Consider the following 27995-nt stretch of genomic DNA (forward strand, 5'->3'; position numbering starts at 1 on the left):
CAGGACTGAAATGTTGCTCAGGTCTCTCCTCTAGACAAAGACATTTACAATGAACTGTTTGGAATCTTCTTTAAAAGAATATCCTGGGAGAGCACTGTTGACTCAAAGGAATGAATAGCTAATGGTAGAATTTTAACCACCTGGGTATGACATTGATTTGTAGGGGAAGATACCTTCCAAGCGCTTCTCATGTCATTTTTTTTTTTTAAAGAATGTGAAAATCAATTCCCAGCAGTATCATGGATAAGCTATCTTTTAAAAATATATTTATTTAAAAAAATTTATTTATTTTCTTTTTGGCTACGTTGGGTCTTCATTGCTGTGCGTGGGCTTTCTCTAGTTGTGGTGAGCAGGGCCTACTCTTCGTTGCAGTGCACGGACTTATTGCGGTGGCTTCTCTTGTTCTGGAGCACGGGCTCTCGGCACGCGGGCTTCAGTAGTTGTGGCTCGTGGGCTCTAGAGCGCAGGCTTAGTAGTTGTGGCGCACAGGCTTAGGTGCTCCAGCGGCATGTGGGATCTTCCTGGACCAGGGCTCGAACCCATGTCCCCTGCATTGGCAGGCGGATTCTTAACCAATGTGCCACCAGGGAAGTCCTCTCATGTCATTTGACTCAATGCCGAAAAACATACTCAGGACCAACGCTGAAATGCTGGAATGGAGGTTGCAAACTGGTTATCCAAGGACCACATCCAGGGCCAGAATATTTTGTTTTATTGGCTGCTCAGGTTTAATATTTGTTTGGAATTAGAACGTAACACTTAAAATTCAGGAAAGTTTGTACAAAAATCCAGATTTAGGGTATTTCTTCAAAGTAATCAAAAGATCTGGCAGCACTGGCTCTGGTTTCTGCACAGCAGGGGTTGGCTGGCTCTGCGCGTTTCCACAAGGTCACGTGTGCTGTAGAAGGCCACAGTTCCCACTGCTCCCTGTTGTATCACAGTGAGCCCTCTTCATCCCTCTCTGTTACCTGTTTGGCCCTGGAGGCCTCAGGCAGTGCCAGCACTCTAAGGGTTAAATGAACTGTGGCAATGACAGCTCCTGGTCCAACCTTGCTTCCTATTTGCTGTGTGACTTTGTCCCAGTTACACCATCTCTCTGTGCCTTAGCTTGCCCATCTGTCCAGTGGGACATTAGACTGGATCAGTGGTTTCCCACTGTTCCTGGATGAACTAGCCAGACAGAGGCTGAGAAGTGGGGTGCTGGGCCCCCAGTTCTCTTTCCTCTTTTATGAATTAAGGTTATGCATTAGCCGTCTCCTGGAAAGGTCAGGGAGCTCCATTGCTTAACAAAGGTTGGGAAACTCCCAGAGTACTTCCTGTTCTGACTCTGTATCAGGGTCTGTCTTTGTCCAGTTGTTGCCCAGGGGCTTCTTCTTATTTTTTTTCCAGGAGTGGTCAGAGGTGTCAGGGCAGGGAAGGGATAATAATAGTTTTACTAACAATACCTGTATGGGAAAAGAACCTAAAAAAAGTGGATATACGTATATGTATTGATATAACTGATTCACTTTGCCATACAGCAGAAACTAACACAACATTGTAAATCAACTATACTCCAATAAAAATTAATTTAAGAAAAATAATAATGGCTACCTTTACTAAGCAACGTTATTCTCCCACCAAGGTAGGTTCTCTTCCCCAGTCTTGCAGATGAGGAAACTGAGGTTAAGAGAGGTTGGATAACTTGCCAGAGGTCACCCGGCTGTGGGCCTGGGTTTGTTTCATTCCAGACCCTGAGGCCCTGACCGCGTGCTGCTCTACCTGCATTGGCTGGGGAGGGGGCGTTCTGTACACGTGAAAGAGAGATGCCCAGCCGCAGAATGGAGACCACTGCTCTGTGGCTGCTTCGTAAGAGACCCAGGCGCCTCCTGCCCCATCCCTCTCCCTGGCCATCCACACTCCCAGGGAAGTCTGGCCTCCTCCTGGCTCCCTGCTCACACACCATGCCTCCTTCCGTCAGAGCCCCGTCTTGGGCCATGCTCCTGGGTTCAAAGTGGGTGGAGAAATGGGGTACTGAGCCTGTCAGTCTGTGAGCTCTTGTGTGTGTGTGTGTTTATTTTAAAATATTGGCTTACAAAACTGTCTGGATCAAATTGTATAGCCAAGCCAGTTAAATTGGTTGTTGAGAAAAATGGAGGTCTGGGGGGAGGTTCTGGTAGTTCTCAGGACCACTCGTTTCCTGCCTGAACCTTAGGCTGCCCACCCGAGAGAGGGAAAATCATGCCTCTGTCCTTGTTTGCCCTCCAGACCCTGCACCACGGTTGGCAGAATTTAAGTATAACTTAGCAGGGCTCACGACATGCTGGGCCCTTCATTTACACCATGGGGAGGCAGATTAGTCACGTCCAGGTTACAGGTGGTGCTTCAAAGGGCTGGGTTACGAGGCTGGCCCGAGGCCCCACAGCTGCTGAGGGTCAGGCTGTGACATGGGCCAGGGCCTCTCTGCCCCAGATCTCGGCCCCTGGCAGCCTTCAGCTAGACCATGGGCGCAGCCTCTCACCTTTCCTGGTAGTGTTGCGTCCTGCGTCCTCCGGGGTTTCCGGGAGGAGGTGGCGGGCCTTCAGCTACCCCTGCTGATGTCCTCGAGTCCGAGGAGGTGTTTGCTTGCTTCCTTCAGCTTCCTCCGGGGAAGCCCAAGTGAGGCCTCCTCTGGACTTTCCAAGTCGTTTAGGTGGGTACGAGGCGTGCAGAGCCCTGGTTCCTGTCTAGAGAGCGCTTGGTCTTTCTGGGGGTGGGTTTCTGGGTGGGGGACGTTGGTGGGACCATCCCGATGACCTCAGCTACTGTGATGCTTTCCTGGCCATCAGGGTTCAGTGGCTGCCGGGACAGAAATGAACTCTGGACAGCTCAGGTCAGAAGGGACTTGAATGGGAGGATAAGGGGAATGAACAGAAGGAGAAACAGGACCCAGGCAGGGTAGCCTCGGAGATGAGCCGAGCAAGATGGGATGGCTGTTCTCTTCAGGGAACGGCCCCTGCGGTCAAAGAGCCTCCCCTGGCTCCATCTCCAGTGCTGTTTTGCTCAAGGATCCGTCTCTGAGAAGATCTGAGCATCTAGCCTGGCTGTGTCCCAGGGGAAGGCAGGGCATTTTGACCGACAGTCCATCGAGGTCCAAGTGGGTGAGAGATGGCTCCTCAGGGCATAAGAAGCATGCCGAATTAGAGGCTGGGGCAGTAGGTACCTAGTGGGCAGCACCCTGCCTGACTTCATGTGGCCCTGGTAGGTTGTCCTGCTGTCTTGGAAGGTATAGCAGTCCGGGATCAGGGTCAGGGTGGGCTGAGGGCGGAGTGGGCGGTTGCCCATTAGGCTGGCTTTGGGTCATGGGGTCGGATTCACCCAGTCATGATGTCTAGGGCATCAGGATGGGAGGGCCCCTGGGGGAAACTCCGTGTAGCAGTGCACAAAGGGACAGAGAAGCCAAGAAGGACAGGAGTTTCCCCAAAGTCCCACAGCCTAGCAAGGCCAGACCTGGGGAGGCGACCAAGAGGGGATGACACAGCATTGCTTCCCAAAGTGCGTCTGGGTACCCCCGGTGGTGTGGCAAGGGACTTTAAGTAGAATACATATAAACATGAAAAAAACCTAATTGTTAATGAATGCACAAGGCACAAAGTTAAATACACCCCAAGCCACCCACTTCCCCTCCTTGGAGGCCACTCATGTTACTAGGTTCTTGTGTCTAGTTCAGGTGCAGTTCCATGTATGTGCACACATGTGAGCAATGTATGCATTTTCTCTCTCCTCCTCTATGCAAATAGAAGCACACTATACAGCTCCTCAACTTTTCTCACCAATCTGTTAGATGTGATTCCAAATCAGTTAATTTAGTGCTTCCTCAGTGCTTTTTAAGTTAGCTTTTTATTGTTAAAGTTTCACATACCAGTCATAAGTGCTCAGCTCAGTGAAGTTTCATAATGTGAGCATATCTGTGTAACCAGCATCAGATCAGGAAGCAACCTGGCCAGCTCCCTGGAGCCTGTCCCCTGCCCCCATGCCCCCTTGGGCACCTAGGGTAACGGGCATCCTCACACGGACATTTTAGGTTTGAATACCTGTGTATTTATTTTAATGTGTTTTTGAAAAAACTAAACCAGCCCATCCAACTTGAGATTTCCCAGGTATTATTGCTTTGGATGAAGAGTCTTGTGCTGGACCAAGGCCCTTGACTTGGGGAGACATCAGAATCACTGGGGTGCTCAATTCCAGGAGTGATGATGGGACAAGCCTGAGGTTACCCTGGGGCCATGGGGGCCTTGTCTCCTCCAGCTGCTGCCCTTAACCCCAGCGGGCCCCCCCACCCATTTCCTACGAGACATTGGTCATCTGGTCTGGAAGCCCCCGTAGGACAGGCAGGGAAACTGAGGGAAGTAGCTTAACATCTTAGCCTAGTACGTCCCAGTCTATACCAGTACATTTGCTCTGTCCTCTCCCAGTCAGGCACTGGGTACTTGGACCCTGTAGAACAGAACCACGTGGAGGGGGTACGTGGATGCCTGGGAGCCAGGACCCTCTGACCCAGTGGTGTGGTGTGGGGTTTTAGAGGGTCCAGTAAGCCTGGTTTGAATCCTAGCTCTGCCACTTGTTGGCTGTGTGACCGTGGATAAGTGTTTTGACCTCTCTGAGCGTAGGTTTCCTCACTTGTGAAGTGAGGATGGTTAAAAACTTCCCCGAAGGGTTACTGTGAGGATTATACGAGCCCACTGTGTGTTAAACACCCAGTCCAGTCCTTGGTGTTCATGCTCAGTGAACAGTCATGCTTGTCACAGTTTCAGTGACTGTGCCACAGGGAGGTCTTCTCCCTGTTCTCAGGCTAGGAGCTGCAGGGGAAGAGGGAGAGGAGAGCGGGGACAGAGGTCCACTGCCCCTGTGGCATCCATCCCAAATGAACAAATGGTTCTCAGCGGGGCCTGGGGAACGGAATCTCTCCCTGGCTGTGGCCAGCCGGCCCCAGGGCAGCTGTCCTGTTCCCAGATCTGGGGTTCCAGGCTGGGTGGCTAAGGCAGGCAGGTTGGGCGGGGGCTGGGCAGCTGACAGAGCAAGGAGGCCAGCTGCAGCCCTGGAGTGGAGCAGAGAGCCAAACCAGGCCTTAACCCGTTCTGTTCCTCTGGGGACGGCTGCTCTTCCAGGCCCCTTCCTTTCAACTGCCTCATGTGCCCTGTGAGTTCCTTGTTAGACCAGGGGTCTCCAGCATGCAGTGCAAGGATGCTGTCTGGCCTGTGGGAAGTTTATTGGGCCTGTTGGAAAATTTGCAGTGATTCATATAAACATTCAGATCTCTGGCCTTCCCAGAAAGGCCAGAAGATCTGACCCACTGAGCATACTCTGGGTGGCAGCTTTGATTGGCTGGGAGGTGGGTCATCCACAACCCAACTCTCCCCCCGCCCCCCAATAGTCACCTCTGGTCCCCCTGTGGCCATTTGAGATCCTTGTCTAGAAAAGCTGGTCAAGGTCATCTCTAACCTCCTCTCCTATCTGAGCCTTAAATTCCCCGGGGGTCTCTCTATCTGCTTGACCCCCTCCCATGCCAGCGGCCTCATTACCTCCTGAGCAGACCTTCCCTCGTAGCCTCTGCTGTAAGAATCCTATCTGTTCCTTCTTGAAGTCTCCCTGTAGTGACTTCTGCTGGTTGGTGCCGGTTTGACCCCTCGAGGCCACATGGCAAGCTCTGTCCCTCTTCCCTGTGACAGCGCTTCAGTTGCCTGAAGACAGCTCTGGGGTCCCCCTGCGCCTGCCCCTCTGGGCTGAACAGTGTCTGTTCCTTCACTTTGTCTCCTAAAATGTGGTTTCAAGACCCCCCATTACCCTGGCGCCCCTCTTTGGCCACCTCCCCGTGGGCCCGTGGACTTCTTGCAGCTGGCTTTCCAGAGCCACCCTGCACAGCCGAGGGCTGTGAGGACACAACTGGGGTTCCACTTCTATTTTTAAAAAAAGGGAAATGTAATGCATAGAAAGTGTTCCATAAGGCCAGCCGCCCCAGAATACCTGCAACGTTTGCAAGGAGGGGCATCCTGGGACAGTTTTATTTTTCTTTGTACGCCCACGTGTCTTTAAATTTTTTTCCCCTACAATCTGGGGAGTTAAAAGGGTAAAAAGCTAAGGGCTTGGGGTGACTTCACTTTAACCAGCTGGTAGTGATTGCCTGCCGAGGCAAGGCCCTGGCTGGGGGTGAGGACAGAGAAGGAGGCAGGATGGGGCCCTGGCTTGGAGGAGCTCACAACCTAGGGCAACCTCGCGTGCTCAAGTACCCCAGCTGAGTGTGGCGAGAGAGGACTGGGGGAACCAGAGGAGGAGGGGTGGAGGGAGGACGGGGGTCTATTTACCCAGGGGTCTGGAAAGGCCTCTTGGATAGTAGAGGTCAGGTGGGGCCTCCAACGTGGAGGGGGGCGTTTTAGGTGATGGGAGCAGGAAGGCGTGTGGATGCATGGGCTGGAGCGTGGATGCATAAGCTAGGGAAGGGTCTTTAGGGGCAGAGGGACTGGGGCCGGCTGGTGGCAGGCCCTGGATGCAGACAGAGGACTCTGAAGGTTGTTCTGAAGGGGACAGCACGACGGCAAGAGTGGTGATGATTGGAATAGCTGCGGTGTGCTGTCTCTGGAGACAGAGCTGGGCTGCTGGCTTTCCTCATCTGCAGCTGTGTGACCTTGGACAAGTCATTTACGATTCTTAAGCCTCGGTTTTCTCATGGGAAACAGGATAAGGGGGCTATGAGGATTAAACAGACGATTGCCCCCAAAGTGCTTAGCCTTGTGCCTGGCACCTGGGGCGCCCTGATGATATTCTGCTCTCTACCTATCACGGGTCTTCAGCGGGCTTCTGGGTGCTCTTAAGCCTTATACTGAGCTTATCATGCTTATAACTGTCGATGATGAGTAGGGGCTGGTATTTCTCCCATTTTACAGATGTGTACACTGAGTCAGAGGTGCAGGACCTACACCTAGGCCTGCTGGGTTCCACGTCTGGGCTCTTTCCACTACACTGCCCCCTCTCAGAAGGTTAGGGGGTGGGCTGCCTGTCTTGGGGTTTGTGCCTGGCCCAGATGCCTTTCCAGAGCATCTGGTTTCCAGAGAACTCTTTTTAACCTAATGAGGAGGGGCTGCAGGGCGGGTGTGGGGTCTGTTGGTGGGTACCTGGCCATGTGGAGAACTGGCAGCATCTTCTGTTAGCAGCTCAAGCATCCGTCATGGGCAGGTAAGTTGGAGTCTTGACCTCGGCTCCCATGGGGGGCTCCCTGGGCTGGAATATTGGGAAGAGGGGCTGCAGGCTTCTGTTTTGCCTGGCCCTCAGGTCTTTTGGTGCCCATCTGGCCTGGGTACGTTCATCTCTTTGGCAGGGCCGGGCTGGGCTTCAGGGTGATTTCCCTGTCCTGGGGGTGCTCTGGGGCCTCCAGGTCTGAAGAGGGGCCCGGGGGACCGTTGAAATGACCACTGCCCAATTCTCCATTCCAGTAAGGAAGCGCCGGCTGCATTAGCTTCTCGGAGCGCTGCCTGTTCCTCCACAACCCCGAAACCGGAGCGAGTGGTCAGCCGTGACTAGCACAGTGGGCAATGCTAACAGCAAGGGCGCTCTGGCAGGTCCCTGGAAAGAGCCCAGCCTTGGAGTCCGGGCTGGGCGGGACACCCGCGTGTGACCCGCAGGCTCTCCACTCCCTGGGCCTCAGCTTTCTCCTCTGTGACATGTGACACACGGGGTTGCCCATCCTGGCCCAACACCCTCGAGAAGAAAATGTGATTCCTTCACGGTGTGAAGGTGTGTCGAATGCAGTAAACCTCCACGCGAACGCCACGGCTTTGTTTGTGGAGAGACCCGGTGGCGAGGTCTCTTAAGCTAAGACCACCACCACCCCTGCCCCTTGGTGGGCACCATCTATTGGGCTTTTACTGAACATCTGATGCCATGCTCTGCGTCGTCTTGTGTCATCTCATCGCCTTGCAGTACCTCTGAGGGCTTGATAGTCGCACCACCCCATCTGACCTGTGAGAAGACCGAGAAGAGCCGTAAACCGCTGCTGGGTTCTACCCCAGCTCGTTAGTGGTAGAGCCAGGCCTCGGAGCCAGGGTCCGCCCGATTACCAACCCTGTGCTCTCAACGACTGGAGTTTCCCGGTGGGGAGACCTCACAGGCCAAATACAGCGATGAGCTTCCTGCAGAAGCATGAATAAGAATGGAAACCGAGGCACCTAGACCAGAGAGCTGGGTGTGGCAGGGCAGGACCGGGGGCCCTCGGGCCGAGCTCTGTGCTGTAGAGGCCCCTCAGTGGCCGTCCACAGTGGGGCGAGGAGCCTGCGAGCAAGCGGACGTGCCCCCGCTTCCAGACTACTCTGCAGGTCCCCAGGACTCCCCCTGCCCGAGTGGCCCCAGGCTGCCCTGGGCATCCGTGGGACTCTTCCCGTGTTTGTTTCCCCTGGGGTTGAAGGGGGCCTTCAGGGTGCACATCCCCAGGGTCAACGAGGGGGTAAGGAAGGGGGTGGGACCCGGGCAGGGTTTGGACCTGTGGGTGCCTCTCTCAGCGAGGGACGGAGCTGCGGGTGGAAGAGAAGGGGGTGGGCTGTGGGCTGTGGGCGAATGTGAGAGGGGGCCCGAGTGAAGGGCCGGCCGGGTCCTGCCAGCGGGACGGCTGAGCCTGCCTGACGGGCAGTGGGGAGCTCCTGTGTTTGCCCTGCTGTGAGGCCCTGGTGGCCAGTCCTGCTCCAGATTCCTGGACCTTACTGCCGGCCTTGGGAGCATGCTTCAGGGGCCATGGGCCTTGGTAGAGGCACTGAAATTAGTCCACAAGAACAGGGAGCGTGGATGGTTTTCTCTGGCTGTATGAACCCACCAAGAGGGGCCCCTTTCCCACCCAGGAGCCAGGGCGCGTGCGGAGGCAGGAGAAGTAGTCACATCTGTACGCGCAGGTGCAGGATGGAGACCTGGGGCCTCGGGAGCCTTTCTCATGGACGTTCCTTTCTTCCTGCCATCCATCCTTCTCTCACCTTCCTCAGGGTCTGGGGGTGGGGAGACCTGGCTGTGAATTTTGGTTCCACTACCCACGAGCTGCACCATGTGTCACCTGAAAGCTCTCTGAGCTTCTTGGCCTGGTTGAGAGAGCTGCTTGGGACACTGCGAGGAGCCTGGCCCTGGCAGGGCACGTGGGGCGTGTGCAACAGCTCAGCCTACCCTGAGTTGCACGGAGCAGCCGCCCGAGGGTCCGGGCCGGCCCCTGCCAGCAGTGGGCCAGATGTGCTTTTTCGGGTGGGGCGGGGGAGCTTCTCTGCGTGGGTGTCCTCGCATGATGTGTGGGCTGCTATGTTTTGATCCAAGGGAGCCAAACTGATTTTCCTGGCCCATCTCTCCTCCATCCAAAGCAGAAAGTTAAATAAACACAGCCAAGTATTATCACAGGACGGGAGGAAAATGAACTCGGTCCCCATGGGCGGCCACATCTGGCAAGTGTTGGGCCTCTCAGGACTGTGGGATGAGACAGATGTGGTTGCGGGTAGGAAGGGCTCAGTATACCCTCTACCCAGCCATGAGCCTTTTTCCAGGGCTCTGTGCCAGCCTCGGGGCCTGGGGGCTGCAGGCCGCTTGCCTTCATGCTTTGCTGCATCCTTTGCTGTCCACCTGGCCCTTTCTGGGGCCTTGCCTTTGGTGGGGCTCTCCCTGCGTCTTCCTGAGGCTGGTGTTCCCTGGCCCAGCTGGGTGCTTGCACTGGGAAGTGGCCTCAGGCTGGTGTGGCCCACGTGCTCGGGCTCTGCCTGGTGCAGGGAGTGACCGGGCACACTTGGGAAGCAGCTTCCTTGTCCAGATTTTCCGTCCCCCACTCCAAGCCGTGGTGGGCCCACGAGCTAAAAGCTGGGGGAGAGTTTGTAGTTGGCGTATCCCCTGCCACCGTCTGCTCAGCATGACCCTTAAATGAGCTTAAATGGGCTGGGTGGATTTCTGGGGTTCCACGTAGGACAACTGCAATGCACTTTTGGGGTGGGAGGAAATGAACAGGTGTGCCCCCCCTTCATTTATTTATCAAAGTCGCCCAGCACTGTGCATGCCTGTGGTCCTCAGAATGTGACATTCTGCATTCCTGAGTCCTGTGGTGATACAGGTGTTTGATAGGTGAATGAGTCTTTTTCGTCCATACTTACATATTTATTCCACGATTAGGAAAATGTTACTTTATATATTTATTCTAATAGCTATTAGAAATTTGTTCCTAGCACACCAAATGTGTGATTTTGTGAGTAGCGCTGCCTAGAAGGAGGCTGGAAGATAAGGTATTTAAATAAAAGAAGGGGGTTGATATGAAGAAAAGCATCCGTCACACTCGGTGTGACAGGTGGTGTGACTTGGCCAAGCTCCCAGGGGAGGTCTGGGGAGGCCCTGCCGGCTCTGGGGACCAGACGGCTCAGGAGGGCGAGCCCAGGGGGACTCCTGCCCTACCCCGAGATGGTCATCCTCTCAGGAACTTTGGGCAAGTTTGGATGATGTAAGGCCCGCCTTGGGGAGATCAGCTGCCAGATGGAGGTGCTCAGGGCCCCCTGAAGGCCTCCATGTGCATTCTAACCACGGTGGGTGGGCAGCGGCGCTGAGCTGAGGGGCACATCTGCGCCAATGAAGTGTCCCCCTCCCAAATCAGACTTATTTAAAGTATTGACTCTTTAAACTGCAAAGCATTATGATTGCCCCTACCCCAGGGACATCCCTGTGGAATTACAGCATGTTAGGAAACGGTCATTACAGTTCATTCCTGTGGAAGACTTGGGGCTTTTGATATGAAGAAAGAGATGGAGGCTGGTCTGTGTTTCCAGAATGTAATGAAAACACTAACACACACCCGCGCGCATGCACACACGCACATGTACACACACACCAGTTTTCAGTAACAGACTCGGTTTCCTCTTTGCTTGTGTCTAAGATAAACCACATGTATAACAAGGTACTGACGTTTATTTATAGTATGTTAGCACAGAGGATAAGTTGTTAAGGGGTCGTAAAAAAATACTAGTCTCTACTTTATGGTGCTATTCTTTAAGTGAAAGTGGAAAAAAGGCAAGAGAGTGGGATTCTGGTCTCACCCGCTCCTTTCTTCCCGCCCTAAACAGCAAACAGAACTGGGCAGATGCCGTTCCCTTCTCCCCCGAGTGAGGGGCGGGGGCCCCAGGCCGATGTTCCCTGACCCCGTGGCCCTGGTGCCCACCTTCACATCCCCAGCGCTCAGTGGGCCGCTTCCACGCACCCCTTTGTGTGGGGTGTTATCTCGGCCCCTCCGTGCACGGCAGAGTGTGCCCTCGGCTTTGTCACCTTCCGTCAGAGTTGGACAGCTGGTGGGTGAGAACCCAGTGTTGCCATCGAAACAGGATGTGGAGCCAGACCCCGTCGTAAATTCACATTTATATGCTGCATGTTTCTGGTTAATGAGACCGTGCAGGGGCGACTGTATGAAATGAAATATATATATGAACAGGGATATTAACCTCAGGAGAGATGGGATTAAGCATGAGGGCAGCCTGGGGGGCCTGGAGCCCTCCAAGTGCTAAGGCCCAGGCAGGTGGGTCCCCAGAAAGGGAATTTTCAGGAAACATCCCAACCCTGAATGGTTTTGCTGGGAGCACAGACACAAGAGTCTTTTTTAGCGTTCTCACTAGGTTCCGGGCACTGGGCTAAGCCCTTTACATGTGTTATTTCACTTTGTCTTCAAAACAAACGGGAATTTTATTACCCCCACTTTATGGATGTGGGACCATGACTGAGAGGCCGAATCCAGGCCCTGGGGAGTGTGGGTGACTGACCTAGGCTGACACCCCCAACAATGACCTTGCAGACTGGGCTCTGGAGGGTTGCAAAAAGAGGAGTCATTTCAACCCCACCTTCCCCGTCAGCTGTGGCTTTTCTGAGGCAGCACAGGAGGCCTGGGAACCTCGGGCCGTCAGTTACCATTCGTTCAGCACAGGCTGGGAGGCGTGTTGGGTTGGTGGTAGCGTGTGAGCTTTGGGGCCACGTGAGATTTGGCTGCAAATTTGACCTCTACTTCCCATTGCTTGTATAATTTAGCCCAGTTAAAAAAAAATCATTTAGGTCCTGGTTTCGCCATCTGTGAAATGGGCACCATCACCCTTTGTCAGGTCACTGGGAGGATTAAACATAAATGTGATGATGTGTGTGAAGAGCGGTAAGTGATTGTCGTTTCTAGTGTCACTGATATGTGTAGTCTTGTGCCAAGTGAGCTGGTGGTCAGGCTGACCCTGGAGAAAGAGGAGACACAGGGGGTCTCCCTAAAGGGGCCGAGAGTACAGTTGGGGGCAACACATGCTGTAGGATCATTTTTCTTTGCCAGGCACCTGAGTGTTGGGCTCAGGACCATGTGCCTTATAAACACCTTCTTATTTTATCCTCAGAGCTACCTTGCAGGATTGTTATGCACAGAGAGGTTACTTCATTGGTCAGGGTCACACAGCAAACCATGGCACATGGGGATTTGATCCTAAGGCGTCTTTCTTTGGCAATAACGCTGCTGCAAAGGAGGCTAACGTAAGTCCAGGGCCAGGGTGGTCAGGGAGAGATTCTTGGAGGAGGTGAGCCTGAACTCTGGGCAGTGTTTCTGACCAGGGAAGAAGGGTGGTTATGTAGCTGGTGGTCAGGCTGACCCTGGAAATTTGGGCAAGAAGCTTGAAGCCCTGTACCCACGGGCAGAATCCAAAGTAGGGCTGGGTGGGGCCTGGTGGGGTTGCCTCAGATTCCCCCGAGTTTATATCAGTATATTTCCTTGTTTAGGCAAATGCAGTTTGATTTGATTTTCCTGAACTTCATCTTTGAGCAGGAAGTTTTATTTACATTAAAAAAGAGACCCACAGACTTCAGAAATTTTTAATCCATGAATATCAGTCTTCCTAAAATAAGATTTACATGGTAGTGTAAAAGGAAATCAGAATTTTATCTGCAGTTGGAGTAGAAACTCATCCTAGCTCTAGGCGTCTCTGGAGCTATGACTGTGGACAGGAAGACCCCATGTCAGAGCGCTGAGCTGTGGGCTGTGGGTGGGAGTTGGTCCCTGCTGTCCTTTCACCTTTCCTAGCCCCGACCCGCTCCTTCATGCTACACTCTGGGTCCTTATTGTGTCCACTTGTTTTTGTCTCTGAGATTGGGATTCATTTAGCATCTTCCATCATACCGTAGTTTGTTCATCCATCCATTCATTCATTCACTCAGCTGTCATTATGTACCAGCCCCCAAGGGGCACAACAGTGGTAACATTTGTCACCATGGAGTTCACGGTGTGAAGGTTGTAAGTCAAAGTCCAAGTCCGTTTTCTCATCTTTCTCATAATGCCTAGCTCAGAGCTAGGTCACCTGAGGCACTCAGTGCTTATTTAAGGAGGAAAAGGCCAAATACACGGTGGCAGTATGTCTCAAAAGCCTGAAAATCGGCAAACTCTTTGTCCTAGTAATCCTGTTTTGGGGAACTAATTCTAAGAAAAATCATTGAGCAGGCTTGCGGCCGTGTTTTATGTGTGTGGATGGCTTTGCAACGTGGCTTCTCTTACAGCCGAAAACAACTAGCAGTGGCCTAGGTGTCCAGCAACAGGACATTGGTTAAATTAGTCCTGGAGCCTCCTATGATGGGACTCAGGCCACCATTAATAACATCCGTGTTGGTCCATGGTTTTGATGTGAAAAGATGTTCATTATATATTGCTGAGATAGGAAAGCAGGTTCCAGAACTGGTTGTGTTGTTCAATTGCATGTATTGTTTCAACTTTCTATAAAGTTGTGACAATGCATTTATACAGGGAAAGTTGTGCTTTTAGTTTCCCCATTCTAACTCACTCACTATTTCCTACTTTTCTACATTGTACATGGAGCGTTTATTTCAGAAACTTTTATAACAAGAAAAAAGATGCTTGATCTAGGACACAGTAAGAGAAGGGCAATGGTGAGTGAATTCTGGGACATGGGGCCTGAGCCTGAGCAAGACAAATGGGGTAGGTGGGGAGAGCCAGGAAGGCGCCCCTGCCCCACCCCAGCTTGGTGCCCGCCCCTCCGTGGCACTGCTTCTTTAGCTGGTGGTGTGCTGACTGTGCACATCTTTTCCCAGCTCCACGTTCAGCAGCGTCCTCTTCGGTAGCTTGACAGTAGCTGTGGTGGGAGTATTTCACTATAGAAAGTGGCAAACACTGCACACCAGAGCCCTTTTCCTCCCTGGACCACTGTCTTCTTAAAGATTTACCACACACCACTGTCTCACATGGTTTTCCTTCTCTCCCCAAGGACCTGTGTGCTTGGGAGGAGACCCCAGAGGATGAATTCTCTTCTTGGGTTCCCCTGGAGCTGGCACAGAGAGGGACTTACCGAAGCTTCTGTAAATTTCAGTCCCTGGGGAAAGAGAGAGAGAGAGAGAGAGAGAGAGAGAGAGAGAGAGAGAGAGAGAGAGAGAGAGAGAGAGGGAGGGAGGGAGGGAGAGAGAGAGAGAGAGAGAGAGAGAGACAGAAGCCTTTCATTGGCTGACCGCAGTCAATGTGAACTGGAGCTGCTGCTTGCAGAAGTAAAACAAAGGGTAAATAATCCCAGTCCTGGCTCCACCTCTCCATGACCTTTGGCAAACTGCTTAGTTTCCTCATCTGTAAAAGGGGGTTAACAAAGGTACTTATCTCATAAGATTGTGTAGGCCAGTGGTTCTCAAACTCTAGCAGGCATCAGAATCACCTGGAATGCTTGTAAAAATACAGATCGCCAGGCCCCACTCCCAGAGATTCTTCCAGGTGATGCTACTGTTGCAGGTCTGGGGACTACATTCAGAGAAGCACTGCTCTGGGCAATTGAAAGTGTACAAAGTGCTCATCACAGCACTGTTGAGAGCTCAGCAACACGTAGCTGCTTATTCCTAGAAGAACCATGTGGTAGGGAGCATTGTCTATGAGGACTCCAGGGCTTGGGAGCTAGAGTATTCGAGTTCAGGACTTTTGTTACCTTGTCTGCCCCCCTGGGTGAGCTGTTTCTCTTCTCTGGGACTTTTCTTTCCCCTTCTGTGAAATGGGTGAGTAAAGCCTTGACTTTCAGGTAGCAGCTGAGGAAATACCTGTAAGCGCCCTCTGGTGCTGGGTGTTTGTGGCTTTGAGCTAAAGCTACACTTGGAAACATCGCTCTGGCCTTGTGAGCCCATGGGCCGACTTCTGGACGAATGTTTGGGCTCCCCGGGCTTTATTGCCTCATCAGAAATGGGGGGATTTGAGGCCTCCCTTAGGCGGCGGCGGGGAGGATTCAATGGGAGCCTGTAGGTGGGATGCTCGGCGTGACGCCTGGGGCCACTGGGGCTCAGGGGAGGTTGCTCTTCTGGGGGAGAGTCCTGGCTCTGGCCTAGATCTACTCCAGTTGGACACACCCCAAGAGTAGTGTAAGGTGTGTGTGTGTGAATGTGTGTGGTATGTGTGTGCCGTGAAGAGCTGTTTGAACGGAAGGGAAGCTATGGACCGGGACAGAGAAGGCCAATCGATTTTTTTTTTTTTTTTTTTTTGCGGTACGCGGGCCTCTCAGTGTTGTGGCCTCTCCCGTTGCGGAGCACAGGCTCCGGACACGCAGGCTCAGCGGCCATGGCTCATGGGCCCAGCCACTCCGTGGCATGTGGGATCTTCCCGGACCGGGGCACGAACCCGTGTCCCCTGCATCGGCAGGCGGACTCTCAACCACTGCGCCACCAGGGAAGCCCGCCAATCGATTTTTAACCCAGTTTGTTGAGCCTTTTGAAGCTGCATCTGTGCCTCGTGAGAAGGAGTGCCTTGACTCATCAGCAGTGCCTGCCACGGGTGCAGGACAGGGGAGCTGGGGCAGCTGTGCCACTTGTGTTCTATCCCCGGTCTAGTGAAAAACCCATTTTACGAGGACTTAAAGAAAACTTGAAATGTTTCACATTTATTACCCTATGTTTTCCATCATCACCATCATTATCATCACCCTCATTTTCATTTTATTAGGGAAGGGTGGGGGAAAGGAATCAAATTTCTGCAGGGTTCCCCAAAATATAGATTCTGCTGACCTTGTAGCTTCCATTCCTTCTGCAGATATCTCCCAGTTCTCCTTTGGGGTGTGTGGGGTGCAGACGGGGGGACCCGGGAGGGAGAGGGAGATGAGCTGGCACAGAAGCTGAGCCCTTGGCTGTGATCTCCAGATGGTCCCACACTTAGGGACACCTTCCCTGCACCGTGGCAGGGACGAGAAGGCGGTGATGCCGAAAGATCCATGGCCCTCACTGAGCCCTTCCTGCGGGGGGTAGGGGTGGATCTCGGTGGGAAAATTGATCTCACTGTTCGAGCCCTCCCTCTTTACCTGCAGAGTGAAACCTGGCCAGCCACCGCAGGGGGTGAAGGGGCAGCTTGAGTTATCGCAGTAACGCTAATATTGACCGCGTGTTCGCCTTGAGCCATGTGCTTCAGGAATACCGCTGCATTTAGTCTTCTCGACATTCCTGTGATGTGGGTACTAGTGTTACCCCCATTTTACACAGGAGGCAACCAAAGGTCAGAGCGGGTCAAGCATCCTGCCCCAGATCTGACGGCCTGTAAGTGGCAGAGCTAGGGATGGTCCTGGGGAGCCCTATTTCAGGGCCCACTCCCCGAATCCCTTCATTCTATAGCTTCTCTCCAGATACCCTCATCCCACTCATCTGTCCTGCTAGGGTGAGCTCCGTGGATGACTTCTGGAAATGTCACTTTCCTGGTGAGGATGGAACAACTTCTATTCTGGAGTTCTTGGACTACTCCTAGAACCCTGTGTGCTCCCTGTGTTGTAGATAAGCAAGGCAAGGAGAGAAAGGGAAGACAGTGGCCGAGTGAGATCTAGGCTTCCTACCCCTCTGCCCAAGATAGGCCAGGGGAACAATTTATGAAAAATTTTCAGTAACCTTTCATGTTTTCATAGGTGCTGGTTCTAAAGTACGCATTTAAGGGGAAAGTTAAATATTACCAAAATTGCTGTAAAAATATATTACGAAGCAGCCGACTTGTGGACCCACCCACTATCTCTTAGTAAGTCTAGGTAACAGTTTTTCCTCCAACTTTGGGACATACCGCCATTGTGTGTGTGTGTGTGTGTGTGTGTTTAAAAGCACTAGATCTGATGGCAGAAGGCTTCTGGTGAGGAGCGATGTTGTCCAAAAATAGATTGCTTTAAATCCTAGACCCATCTTCCTGGTGGTGAGGTGCTCAGGTGACAGGGGTGTGGACAGATTGATGGGAGGGTACATAGAGTCTCAGCCCTTCTCGCACCCTGGCTCTGGGCAGGTGTGCATGGAGGAGAATGGCAGGTGGTCTTACCTGCATCATTTAAAGTGTTAGTTTCCTCTCTTTTCAGCAAATGGCCGGGGAATCGTGGAGTTAAATTAATGGGTTTGTGATGTGACCCTGTCGCAAGGTCTTGGTTCCTCTGAGGGTCTGAGCTTGGTGTGAGGGGGCTGGCGTTGGGGGGCTTGGGTAGTTTTAGCTTTGGCTGCAGAGGGCCTGTACTCTTCCATGCCATGACTCTCCCAACCCCATCCACTGCCTGTCCCCCATCCCCACCAGAGAGGAAGCCTTGAAAGTGTGGGCCCACTGGTTGAGTTTGCCCCCGACCCTGGTCATTTTGCCCTGAAGCCTGATGCCAGAGATGGTCATGGGCTATGCTTCATAGCACATCTGTGTGAATTAGAAAAAAGGCCAGCTGTGCCTTTCTGCAAAAACAATGGGTACCCCTTCCTCTGGACATTCATAGCCTTGCACCAGAACAGATAGACTGTGGGCTAAATTTCAACCCTCTCTCACTACCTCTGCTGGGCCTCTTGTGCAGTGCACAACCTGCACATACGTACACAATAGTCTTTCCTGCTTTACACTTTTTCGTTCCTTGAGTTTGCTTAGTACTAAGTCAGAAGTGATGCTCCATTTCACGCTTGACAATGAGTCTGGGCTCTCAATGTGTCCTTTACTCTCCTGGGCCCTGGCCTGGTGTGGATGAGAGCGTTTCCCCAAGGCTGAGCCAAGGAGAGCAGCCATGTGCCCCTTGCCAGGATCACCACCTCTGCTGGGGCAGGGATGCCTCTAGGGAGCCTCTGTCAGGCCAGGGTAGGTGCAACCCTTCCCTAAGGGTAAGATGATCCCTGGGACAAAAACCAGCAAAGCATGGAGTGGTCCCTTCAGACCCTGGGACCACCAGCCAGAGGTGGGGCCAGCTGAGAAGACTCCTCAAATAAAGCCCTTTTTGGAGGGGCAGATTCTAGATCTTTTTGATGAGAACTATGGATCCTTTCCCCAGAGAAGGGCCTCGCTGCACACATGTCCAGAGGCTTACATCCAGGAGCAGGGCCTTCGCAGATCCTTGAAGACAGGCTGAGCAGCTGGCCTGTTGTGGGTTTTGCGGTAGGGAAGGGGGCTTTGGGGGCCCTGCTGCCCTGCTGGAGGCCTCCTCTGATCCTCGGACCGATGCCTGCCTCTGTTTGTCTCTCTCGTTCACCTCCTGACACCGTCTGCCTTAGCACTTGTGCTTGAGCTTTCCTGCCTCGAACCTACACCTTGTCTGTCAACCCAGATCCTGCCTGACTTTGATCAACCTCCATGTGCGGCCCCAGTCCTGCCCTGGTCCTAGGGCCCCGTTTCCAGCCTCCCACCTCAGCCCCTTGCCTCCCCTTTCTTTTCCCTTCCGCAGGTCCATCTGCTCTGCGTTTTCAAGGTAATGGGGAGCCCCGAGGAGAGGATACTCCTCCCCAGGCCAGGAGCAAGTGGCACTGGGGAGGTGGCTTATACAGGTGCTCACCTAGCACCACCTGCCCCTGCTGGAGGGTCTGTAAGTCCAGAGGCCCAGCACACAGGCTTTGGATCTCACTGGCATCTCATTGATGGTGGCAAGGTCATCCTGGTGCATAGACGGGCAAGCTATGGGTACTCCCAGAGTAAGGGGGTTGTGGTCGCTTATGAGCCCACTGCTGAGTTGGGCAGACAGCATCTGGTGGGGCTCACAGGTGTATACACCCATGGGGCAGTCAGCCATCACAACATGTGATCCCAGAGTAGAGAGAGAACACAGAGTTCTGATCTGTCTGATGCCCTGAGAGAGCCTCAGAATCTTTCTTAACACACCCCAGGAACCATGGTGAATACGCTTTGTGCACTCTTCCATGGGAACATAGGCCCTGCACCTCCATTCCTTTCATACACACTTTGTCACGTATCCCCTCGTTTGCTGCTGCACCCCTACCCTGTGTGTTCACACTCACTCTGTGCCCCTTCCCCATGTGTATACACTTGTCCCCACGCGCCCTCCCTTTGTGTACATATGGCCTTGTGCACCCACCCTGTGCTTACAACGCCCATCATTCACAGGAGTGGATCTCCCTGTGCTCCCCTTGAGGCTGGGCACGGCGGGGGTGTGTACTTTGGCCTCAGTGGTGCCAAGTATCTTATAAATTAAAAAGTTAGAGGTGGAGTCTGGGGGAGTCCCCAGAAAGCCCCTAGCTCCCTGGCTGCCTGGGCAGCCCCTTAGGGTGTTGTCCGTATTGGCCATTGTGCTGATCAAGTTTTCTCTGAGATGCTCACCCCTCGGTGTTCATCGTGCCTCTGCAGCAGAATTCCGCTTTGGGGACGGCTCCGGCCCCCCAGCAAGTGCCTGGCTCCAGCTGTAGGGGAGGCCTTCCTTGCTCTCTGCCTGCTGCCCTTGCCAGTTATCTTATTGTTGAAGAGGCCAGCCTGGACAGAAGAGGCCGCCTGGAGGGGAGGAGAGCCTGCTCACGTTCAGGGTCGGGTAGCACAGGGCCTCGTGATGGTTATGGTGGGCGGTTGGGCGTCACTCTTTCTCATCAGGAGTGTTTATACCTTCAAAAAACATAATGTGGGCCAGGGGATGGGATGTCAGTGGGGTGAATGCCAGCAGTTGTAAGAAAGTGCATTTGTGCCCATGTCACTAGGCGAGTTGGCCCTCGCTGTGAGGGACGTGGTTCTGGGGATGGTGGTGTGTGATGTGGCCGTTTGCCTGTAATCATGTCTGTCACTTTGGAATTCCCCAGCCGGCGGCGTCGGGTCGCCCTCTTCCTCTTCCCACCTCTGCAGTCTTATCGTCCCAGGAAACAGAGCCTTGAATGCTCCCAAGAGCTCCGGAATAGCAGATGTTTTCTCATTCTCCTTCCCATAATGGCTGAAGCCAAATCTTAGGGAGGGAAGGATTTGGCATCTTAGGGACATCCTCCGGTTCAACGACTTGGAAGGTCACCCTTCCCAACCAAAGAACTGAGTGGACCCAAGTGTGGGGACTTTTGCCCTGATACCTGGAGTACGTCGAGGGCAAAGGGAGAACTAGGGCTGTGCATCATGTCTTGGTCCTAGGTACCCACACAGATCTTGTTGACAGTGTCCTATGAAATGGTAGCATGATGACCTTACAAATTGGCAGCAACCTCTCAACAGAAGCAATATATATATTACATTTTAAAGTAAGTAAACGATGACATGGGAAGGAAACTGATTTTCAGGTGTGGCCCTGAAGGCTGCTCACGACTACTCCTTTCATGCACAGCCTGCTTCCGATCGCTTTAGGCGTTACCCGCCTGTGTTTCGGAGGCTGTCTGGCTGGAATCAGCTTGGGGAGTAAATCAGTTTTGCCTGCCTCGAGGGCTCCATTCCTAGTTACGAAGCTGCATGTTTGAAAGCCCCACCCCAGCTGTAACGAGCTGAGTCAAACAATAGCTTTGGTCCCGACCCAGATCGTCTCTGCATTTCATTGTCTTAATGCCGAGTTTCTACTCTCAGAATGCAAACTTGGGAAAGAGAGGCCCTTGGTTAGCATTCCTTGGCCTCTGCTCAGTGACGTGGATGTGCCCTCTTGGGCGAGCTGTTTCTGAGGGTTGAAAGAAAACATGTTCTCTGAGGCTCTATGGGGGGGCTGGTGTAAGATCACGGGTGGACAATAAAGAGGGTCAGAGTCACGCAGAGCAGGACTTGTTAATTCCCAGAGCTGTTCCAGCCCTGGCACCAAACCCACCTGGGTGCTTGAGCCACTGTTCCAGTGGATGACAGCCGTCATCCCATTGAATCTTCCCAAGAACGCTGTGGCTGAGGTACCATTTTTACCTCCGTGTTTGAGATGGGAGAACTGAAGCCTAGAGGTTAAACAGTTTGCTCGAGGTCATATAATTAGAGGCAGAATCGGGGTTTGAAGCCGGTGTCTGACCACAAGCCAACCTGCTTTTTCCTCTCCCAGCTCGGCCACCCGGCATGCTGTGTACCTGCCTTCTGAGGGGCAGGTTGGGGTTGCTGCTTTCCAGTCTTGAGTTGCTAGGATTCTGGACAGCATCCTCTGTATCTCAGGTGGACACAGGAGCAGGCTTCGAGACGGACAGTCCTGGGTTCCAGCCCCAGCGTTGTGTGGACTCTTTCTAGCTGTAGGACCTCCGGCACGTCACGTCACCTCTCCAAGTGTGTTGATGGGGATTAAACACACTGAGAGCAGTGCCTGGCTCACAGTGTGTGCCCATGTAGAGACAGTGACATCGCAAAGAGAACAGGGTGGTACGTGGTGGCTTCAGCCTGCACATGTGTAGAACTCCAGAGCCCATTAAATCTGAAAAATACTGTGTATGCACATTTTTGGCTTAAACAAAGTTCCATTTTACAAAGTCCATAACCCAGCTTTAATATTATTACATGCCTAGACTGGGATTAATTCCAGGACAAGAGCTTTAGTATGCTGTATAGAATTTCTCCCGTGTTCTCCTAGTGCATGGCCTCCACGGCCACCAGCCTGGTCTCACACACCGGGCCGCAAGGTAGTGGGGACACCTCACCCCTCCCCAGCTTCATTCTGTGGCCTCTGGGGTGGAGTGGAGAAGTGAGTTGCTTTCTTTCTTTCTTTTCTTTTTTTTTTTTTTAAATAAATTTATTTACTTATTTGGCTGCATTATGTCTTCGTTGCCGTGCGCGGGCTTTCTCTAGTTGCGGTGAGCGGGGGCTACTCTTCATTGCGGTGCACCGGCTTCTCATTGTGGTGGCTTTTCTTGTTGTGTAGCACGGGCTCTAGGCGCACGGGCTTCAGTAGTTGTGGCACGCAGGATCTAGAGCACAGGCTCAGTAGTTGTGGCGCACGGGATTAGTTGTTCCGCGGCATGGGGGATCTTCCTGGACCAGGGCTCTCGAACCCTTGTCTCCTGCACTGGCAGGTGGATTCTTAACCACTGCACCACCAGGGAAGTCCGGTGAGTTGCTTTCTGATGTCACTGGCCCAGGACTGCTGACCACGGAAGAGTCGACCCCAGCATGTCCTGAGGTCTGTCTGTGGGTCAGCTCTCAGTGTAGAGGATAGCACACCATGCTTTGCCAACCTCTGAGAGTCACTTGTTTGTTTCTTGGAATAATCGAGAAAGCCTTCACATCTCAGTGGTGGTCTAAGGGCTCTTGGTAGGAGGTCAGTGTCTGGAGGACCAGGAGGAGGACTGAGTCTTCACTCTACTCCTGTGAGTGTCAAATGGCTTTATCTCAAGTGGATACTCTGATTATAGATAGTAATGGCCTGTCGCACTGCGTAGAGAAAGATTCTTATGCTGTGTCTTGTTTGAGGCAGTGCTGTGATCGATCTGTGATGTCTGCCAGGGGCACAAGGATGGGGGAACCATACAGATACAGCACTTATTTGCTGTTTATGTTTTGTTCTGATTATTTTACATCTCTGTGAAACCAACAAAGGCCTCTTTTGTAGGCTTGACCCCTTTGCCCCCTGATCATGGGTATTATAGGGACCGCCACAAATGATCCTTCCTCCTTGCCCTGTGCCCCACCCCAGTGACCTGTTTGCACAGATTTAAAACTCACAGGCCCATCTCTGTTCTCTCTTTTAGTTGAAGAGGGGGAGGCCTCGGACTTCTCGCTTCCCTGGGATTCCTCCGTGACAGCATCAGGTAAATGCCCAGGGGCTGGTGGGAGAGTTGGTGGGGGTCCCGGGGGGCAGGCTCAGGAACTCAGAAAGCCACCCAGCTGGTTATGGAACATATTCTTCCTGTCACATTCCTATCTCCAGTCCAGATTACCCCATGCAACACGATTTTTATATCAGTTCCATATGGTCAATAAAATCTATTACATACAGAGACTACTATGCCTTTATTCCCCTGGGGACGGTGTTTCCATCTTGTGGGCACATTCAGATGGGCCACCACACCCCGACTACACAGGCTTTTGAAGCTCCCTGCCATGGGCGTCGCTGCACATTCATTCCAACCTAACTGCATAAAAGCCCCTTTAATAGGACATTTAAACTCCAATCAAAATCAGAATTCCTGTATTTGCCTTCCGGGAAGGGGCTGCATTGCACTCTCGGGCGTGCAGACCCGAGCCCAGGCCTCCAGGAGTTGGTAACAAGGGGCGGTCAGACTTGTGGGGTGCCTGGCCATTGTGGGGTGATGGGGGTGACTTGGTAGTCAGGGGACTTGGGTTTTGCAGCTCAGTTCTGCCCTAGCTAAGTTCCTTCCTGTGCCTCAGTTTCTCCAGCTATAAAACGAGGTGATGAATGAGGATTTTCTCACTGTAAAGTTCTGTAATTGGGAGCTGCCTGTGGAGCTGGGGATGGGAACTGGCTTGGGGTCCTTGGGAGCTCCTGAGCGGAGGGCACGGTGCTCCTGTTGGCTCTGCATCCAGCGAGCACCTTCCTTGGCAGCAGGGCTCTGGCTTCCTGTCTGGCAGGCGCCAGGCTCTCCTGCCTTGTCTCCTGTCCCAGGATCCTGACCACCTGGCTCCGGCTCCACAGGGGAGAATCTTGGGCCTGAGAAGACCTACGAGGGAGTCATTTAGTCCCACCGCCTTCTCTTTTAGGTGTGGAAACTGAGGCAAGGAGGGAGGTATGATCTGGGTCAGTAGTTCCAAGAACGAGGTGTTAGGGAACAGGCATATGAACATTTAACACTTGAATGGTTACACGCTGAATTTGTGATTTTATGGCCATGTGTGATTTAAGATGATGCGGAAGTCATTTAAGTGAGAAAATTAAGTTGACAAAGTTTTAAGTAACAGTATGTAATGCTCGGAGTCAGCAAAAATCATGAAGGTGGCTCCCAGATGAGTGAAATTTGGGAAATGCTGGTATAGACTGGGCAGAAGGGGAGTGGGTGCCAACACGCGAGCCCAGGTTCCCGGACTCCTAGTCCAGTGCTCTTTGCAGCAGGATCTGTGCTGACTGGAGAGTCTGAAGGGTCCTGGCTGGGTCCTGGCTGACCCAGGCTTGGGCACTGTTGTGTCTGCAGGTGCCTGGCCCTTGGTGACAGGGGCTCCCTCCAGGGCAGGGGCTTTGTCTGAAGGCAGAATGGGGAGGTGCTCAAATTCTTGGGAGGAGAGTCCAGAGTTAGGACAGGACTTGGGGTCCACACGGGGTAGGATAGGGGAAGGGGCCATGTGGTCCCTGCCCTGTGGCCTTCTGTGCGGGAGAGATGCACTCCCCATGGCTGGAGGAAACACAGTGAGGTTATAAAGCTCGGCATCTCATCCAGGCGCACTGACAGACTTGGGGGTCCACGTGCTCAGGCACGCAGCCAGCTCTGAAGAGGGTCCCCACTCTGCTCCGAGCCCCCGCACCAGGAAAGCACCCAGCCTGGTCGTGTCCCTATAAAGTCTTCCCTCCCAGCTGTTTTCCCAGTGGTGTCGGTGGCGATAGGACAGTCAAGGACAGCCGCGGGGTGCCAGGAGGGCGCTGGCAGTGTTGCGGTGGATGGAGAGGCCGGTGCAGGGAGCGTCAGGCGCCTGGGCTGCATCCCTAGGGCCGGCCTGCAGAAGGCAGGGCAGTGCCAAGGGGCTGCATGGGGGCCTGCGTTCTGCGGTGCTCTGAGGCCACAGCGGAATGGCCAGCCCTCGGGCCTCCGGGGCGCTCGGGAGTGGCGAAGGTTGTGGGACTTGCCCGTTTCCAGCCAAGAGCTGAGCACGCCCCACGCGCGTGTGCGGGAAGAGGTGCACCGCTCCTTGTGAGTCCCTCCGGCCCTCAGGGACTCCCTGGTGCCAGTCAGCTTTGGATCGTCTGCTCGGAGATGGGGAAAGGGAGGGCAAAGCATCCCGGGCACTGGGTAGTCCCCAGCCGGGCAATGGATTGTTTTGTTTTCTTTGGCCCGTTTCTGAAGATTTTTTTACAGTGCATTCATGTGATAAATTTTCCTTCCCAGTTCTGTTGGGCTTGGGCTATTAAAGTCAGCTTGTATTCCCTGAGCACGGGACTTGTGAGATGGAGCAAATCCCGGGTGGCAGGATGAGGTCGGTTTGGGAGGCAGCCCTGGAGCCGGGCATGGATGTTTAGTGAACACTTACTTGGTATGTGCCAGGGCATGGAGCAAAAGCTTTACCTCCAGTATCTCATTGGGCCATCATGACAACCCTATGAGGTGGGTGCTATTTCCAGCAGCAGCTCCAGAATTTCTCTGTGGGCTGGTTGGGGGCCGCCATCTGGTAGAGGACAGGGCCAAAGGCCTGGTTGAAGCTGCTTTAGTATAATGCTTTTCATTAAGCTGAGAAAATGTCACTTGGCTGCATCAGAAAATGGGGGCAGGTGCCAAAGAAGATTATGGGGGAGCAAAGCCTCCCGAGCCACCCTTGGCGCTATTGCTGAGAATTGCTGTCCTCACTTGGCGGATAAGGGAAGGAGGCTTGGAGCTGTGTAGTAGCGGATCCACAGTCCCCAGCCAGGATGCTGTGGAGAAGGGACTCGAACCTAAGTCCTCCTGCAGCCAGAGACTGGGGTTTAGCCTCTGCACTGCCTGACACTGGCTAGGAGACAGCTGAGCAGAGACCTGACGGCATCGTGGGGGCTTTGGGAAGGTCCCTGGTGTCACAGGACCCAAGGTGGCCATGGAGGATCTTTTAGCTCATCAGCCCAGAGGAAGGCAGGGTGAGGTGAAGAGGGTGGGCGGAGAGCATCTTACTGGGAGTGCAGAGCTTTGAGTACCAGGCAGCTCCTCTTTGTGGGGACCCAGCCTGCCTGGGGTGCAAACTTCCCCTTGCCTGCTTTTCCTGGCTCCGGGAATGTGATGGAGAACTCCAATAAAGAAGCAGAATGCACAGTGGCATCCGCTCCCCGTGGGGACCCTGTGGCCACTGCCCCCAGCAACAACCTGGCCTGCTTTGTCTGTGCCCTTGAGTCGGGGCCCTGACAGTCATGGGGAGCCCGGCTTGGCAGGGAGGGGAGTGAAGTGATCGGCTCACAGCAGTTCTCCCGCCTGGCCAGGGGGTCACGGGAGGAGGGAGCGCACTCTTGCCTCTCTGCTGGCAAACATGGGGCTGCTGATAGTGGAACCGGGGGAAGAAGCACTGCATTCAGAGCCGAGGGACGGGAGTGCCTAGCAGGTATGGGATTTTAAATCATTCCCTTTGCGTCCTGTCTTTTCTTATCCATAAAAAGGAGGATGAAGGGACAGTATCTTATAAAGAGACAATTTAAGTGAGATAATTTTTTTAACATCTTTATTGGAGTATAATTGCTTTACAGTGTTGTGTTCATTTCTGCTGTATAACAAAGTGAATCAGCTATATGTATACATACATCCCCTTATGCCCTCCCTCTTGCGTCTCCCTCCCCCCCACCCTGCCTATCCCACCCCTCTAGGTGGTCACAAAGCACCGAGCTGATCTCCCTGTGCTATGCGGCTGCTTCCTACTAGCTACCTATTTTATAAGTGAGAGAAATTCTTAACCTGTTTTGAGCCACAGATGCCTTTGAGCATCCAAGGGAAGGAAGCGTGTGGATTCTCTTCACAAATGCACAGAGCATTTTGCATGTGATTTGGGGGGAGGCGTCACAGATTACTCCCAAGCTCTTCCTCTTGCCGGGCCATGGGTTCAAACTCCTTAGAAGCGTGAGGGTCCTTTGTGAAAGCCCCACAGGGGTCCCGAGCTCAAAGGCCCATCCGAGGTGGGCTGGTAGCACAGGTGAGCGGGCAGGTTTGGGGGGCACTGTGAATTGCGACCCAGGCCCTGCTATGGGGGCAGCCGTCCCTCAGTGCTATAGCTGATTGTGACAGGGCACCTGGCCCCAGAATCACCAAATCATCTGAGTTTTGGTTTTGTTTTTTTTTTTTGGCGGTACGCAGGCCTCTCACTGTTGTGGCCTCTCCCGTTGCGGAGCACAGGCTCCGGACACGCAGGCTCAGCGGCCATGGCTCACGGGCCCAGCCGCTCCGCGGCATGTGGGATCTTCCGGGACCAGGGCACGAACCCGTGTCCCCTGCATCGGCAGGCGGACTCTCAACCACTGCGCCACCAGGGAAGCCCAACAACTCGTATCTTTTTAAAGCAGCTTTATTGATATATAGTATGAGGGTTCCAATTTTTCCACATCTTCACTAATATGTGTAATTTATCTTTTTTTGGGGGGGATTCTAGACTTCCTAGATGTGGAATGGTATCTCATTTTGGGCAGTTCATATATCTGAAAAACATTGTTCAGGTCAAAGAGTGTCCTTCTGCCAGCTGGTTTCAGCCTGGCCACCGTTAGAAGGTTGCCCAGTGTGTCTTTACCAAGGTTCCACTTTCCAAGTTTAACTTTCCAGGCCTATCTGCTTCCTGTCACCTGCCCCCAGCCCAGCTCAGTGGGGAGGCCCTTCCTCCCTTCAGTGCTTCCTCTCTTTTCCCTCAATCCCTTTTGCAATGAGGTGTCTGAGTGGCAGGCACCCGTGTGGGGTTTCAGGGAACCAACCCAACACACTGAGCTTTGCCTCCCTTCCCCTGGTCACCAGGTTTGAGCTGGGAGATGAAGGGTCTAATCACAGTCTCACTGGAGCCTCCCACCTCCCTGGGCCAGGTTTCGGGACAGGTTGGGCTTCCTTCCACCATGGCTGCTCTGGACCAAGCTGGGGATGCAGTGCCAGAAGGGCCTGGGGGCGGTCTGGAGACGGAAGACAGTTAATTTGTTGACAAATACTCATTGTCAATGCCGCGGCAGGTTAGCCAGGTTTATTTCTGGCGTGGTGAAACACACACACTTGTGGTTGGAGAGGAACACTCAGTATAATCAACTGTTTGTGATGGCCCAGCAGCCTGAGACCTTATTGGTGTG

At 53.3% G+C, this 27995-nt stretch overlaps 1 protein-coding gene across 1 annotated transcript in view; it reads left to right on the forward strand.

The window, feature by feature from the left end:
• ZNF423 (zinc finger protein 423) overlaps positions 1 to 27995 on the forward strand; it is a 329315-nt gene that overhangs the window by 36008 nt on the left and 265312 nt on the right. Inside the window, exon 2 of the mRNA XM_004264880.3 lies at positions 22810 to 22869. Within this exon, the coding sequence (XP_004264928.1) occupies positions 22810 to 22869 (60 nt within the window). The remainder of the gene's footprint in view (positions 1 to 22809; positions 22870 to 27995) is intronic.

This window comes from Orcinus orca, chromosome 20 (assembly GCF_937001465.1).
Source record: "Orcinus orca chromosome 20, mOrcOrc1.1, whole genome shotgun sequence".
Lineage (NCBI taxonomy): Eukaryota > Metazoa > Chordata > Mammalia > Artiodactyla > Delphinidae > Orcinus > Orcinus orca.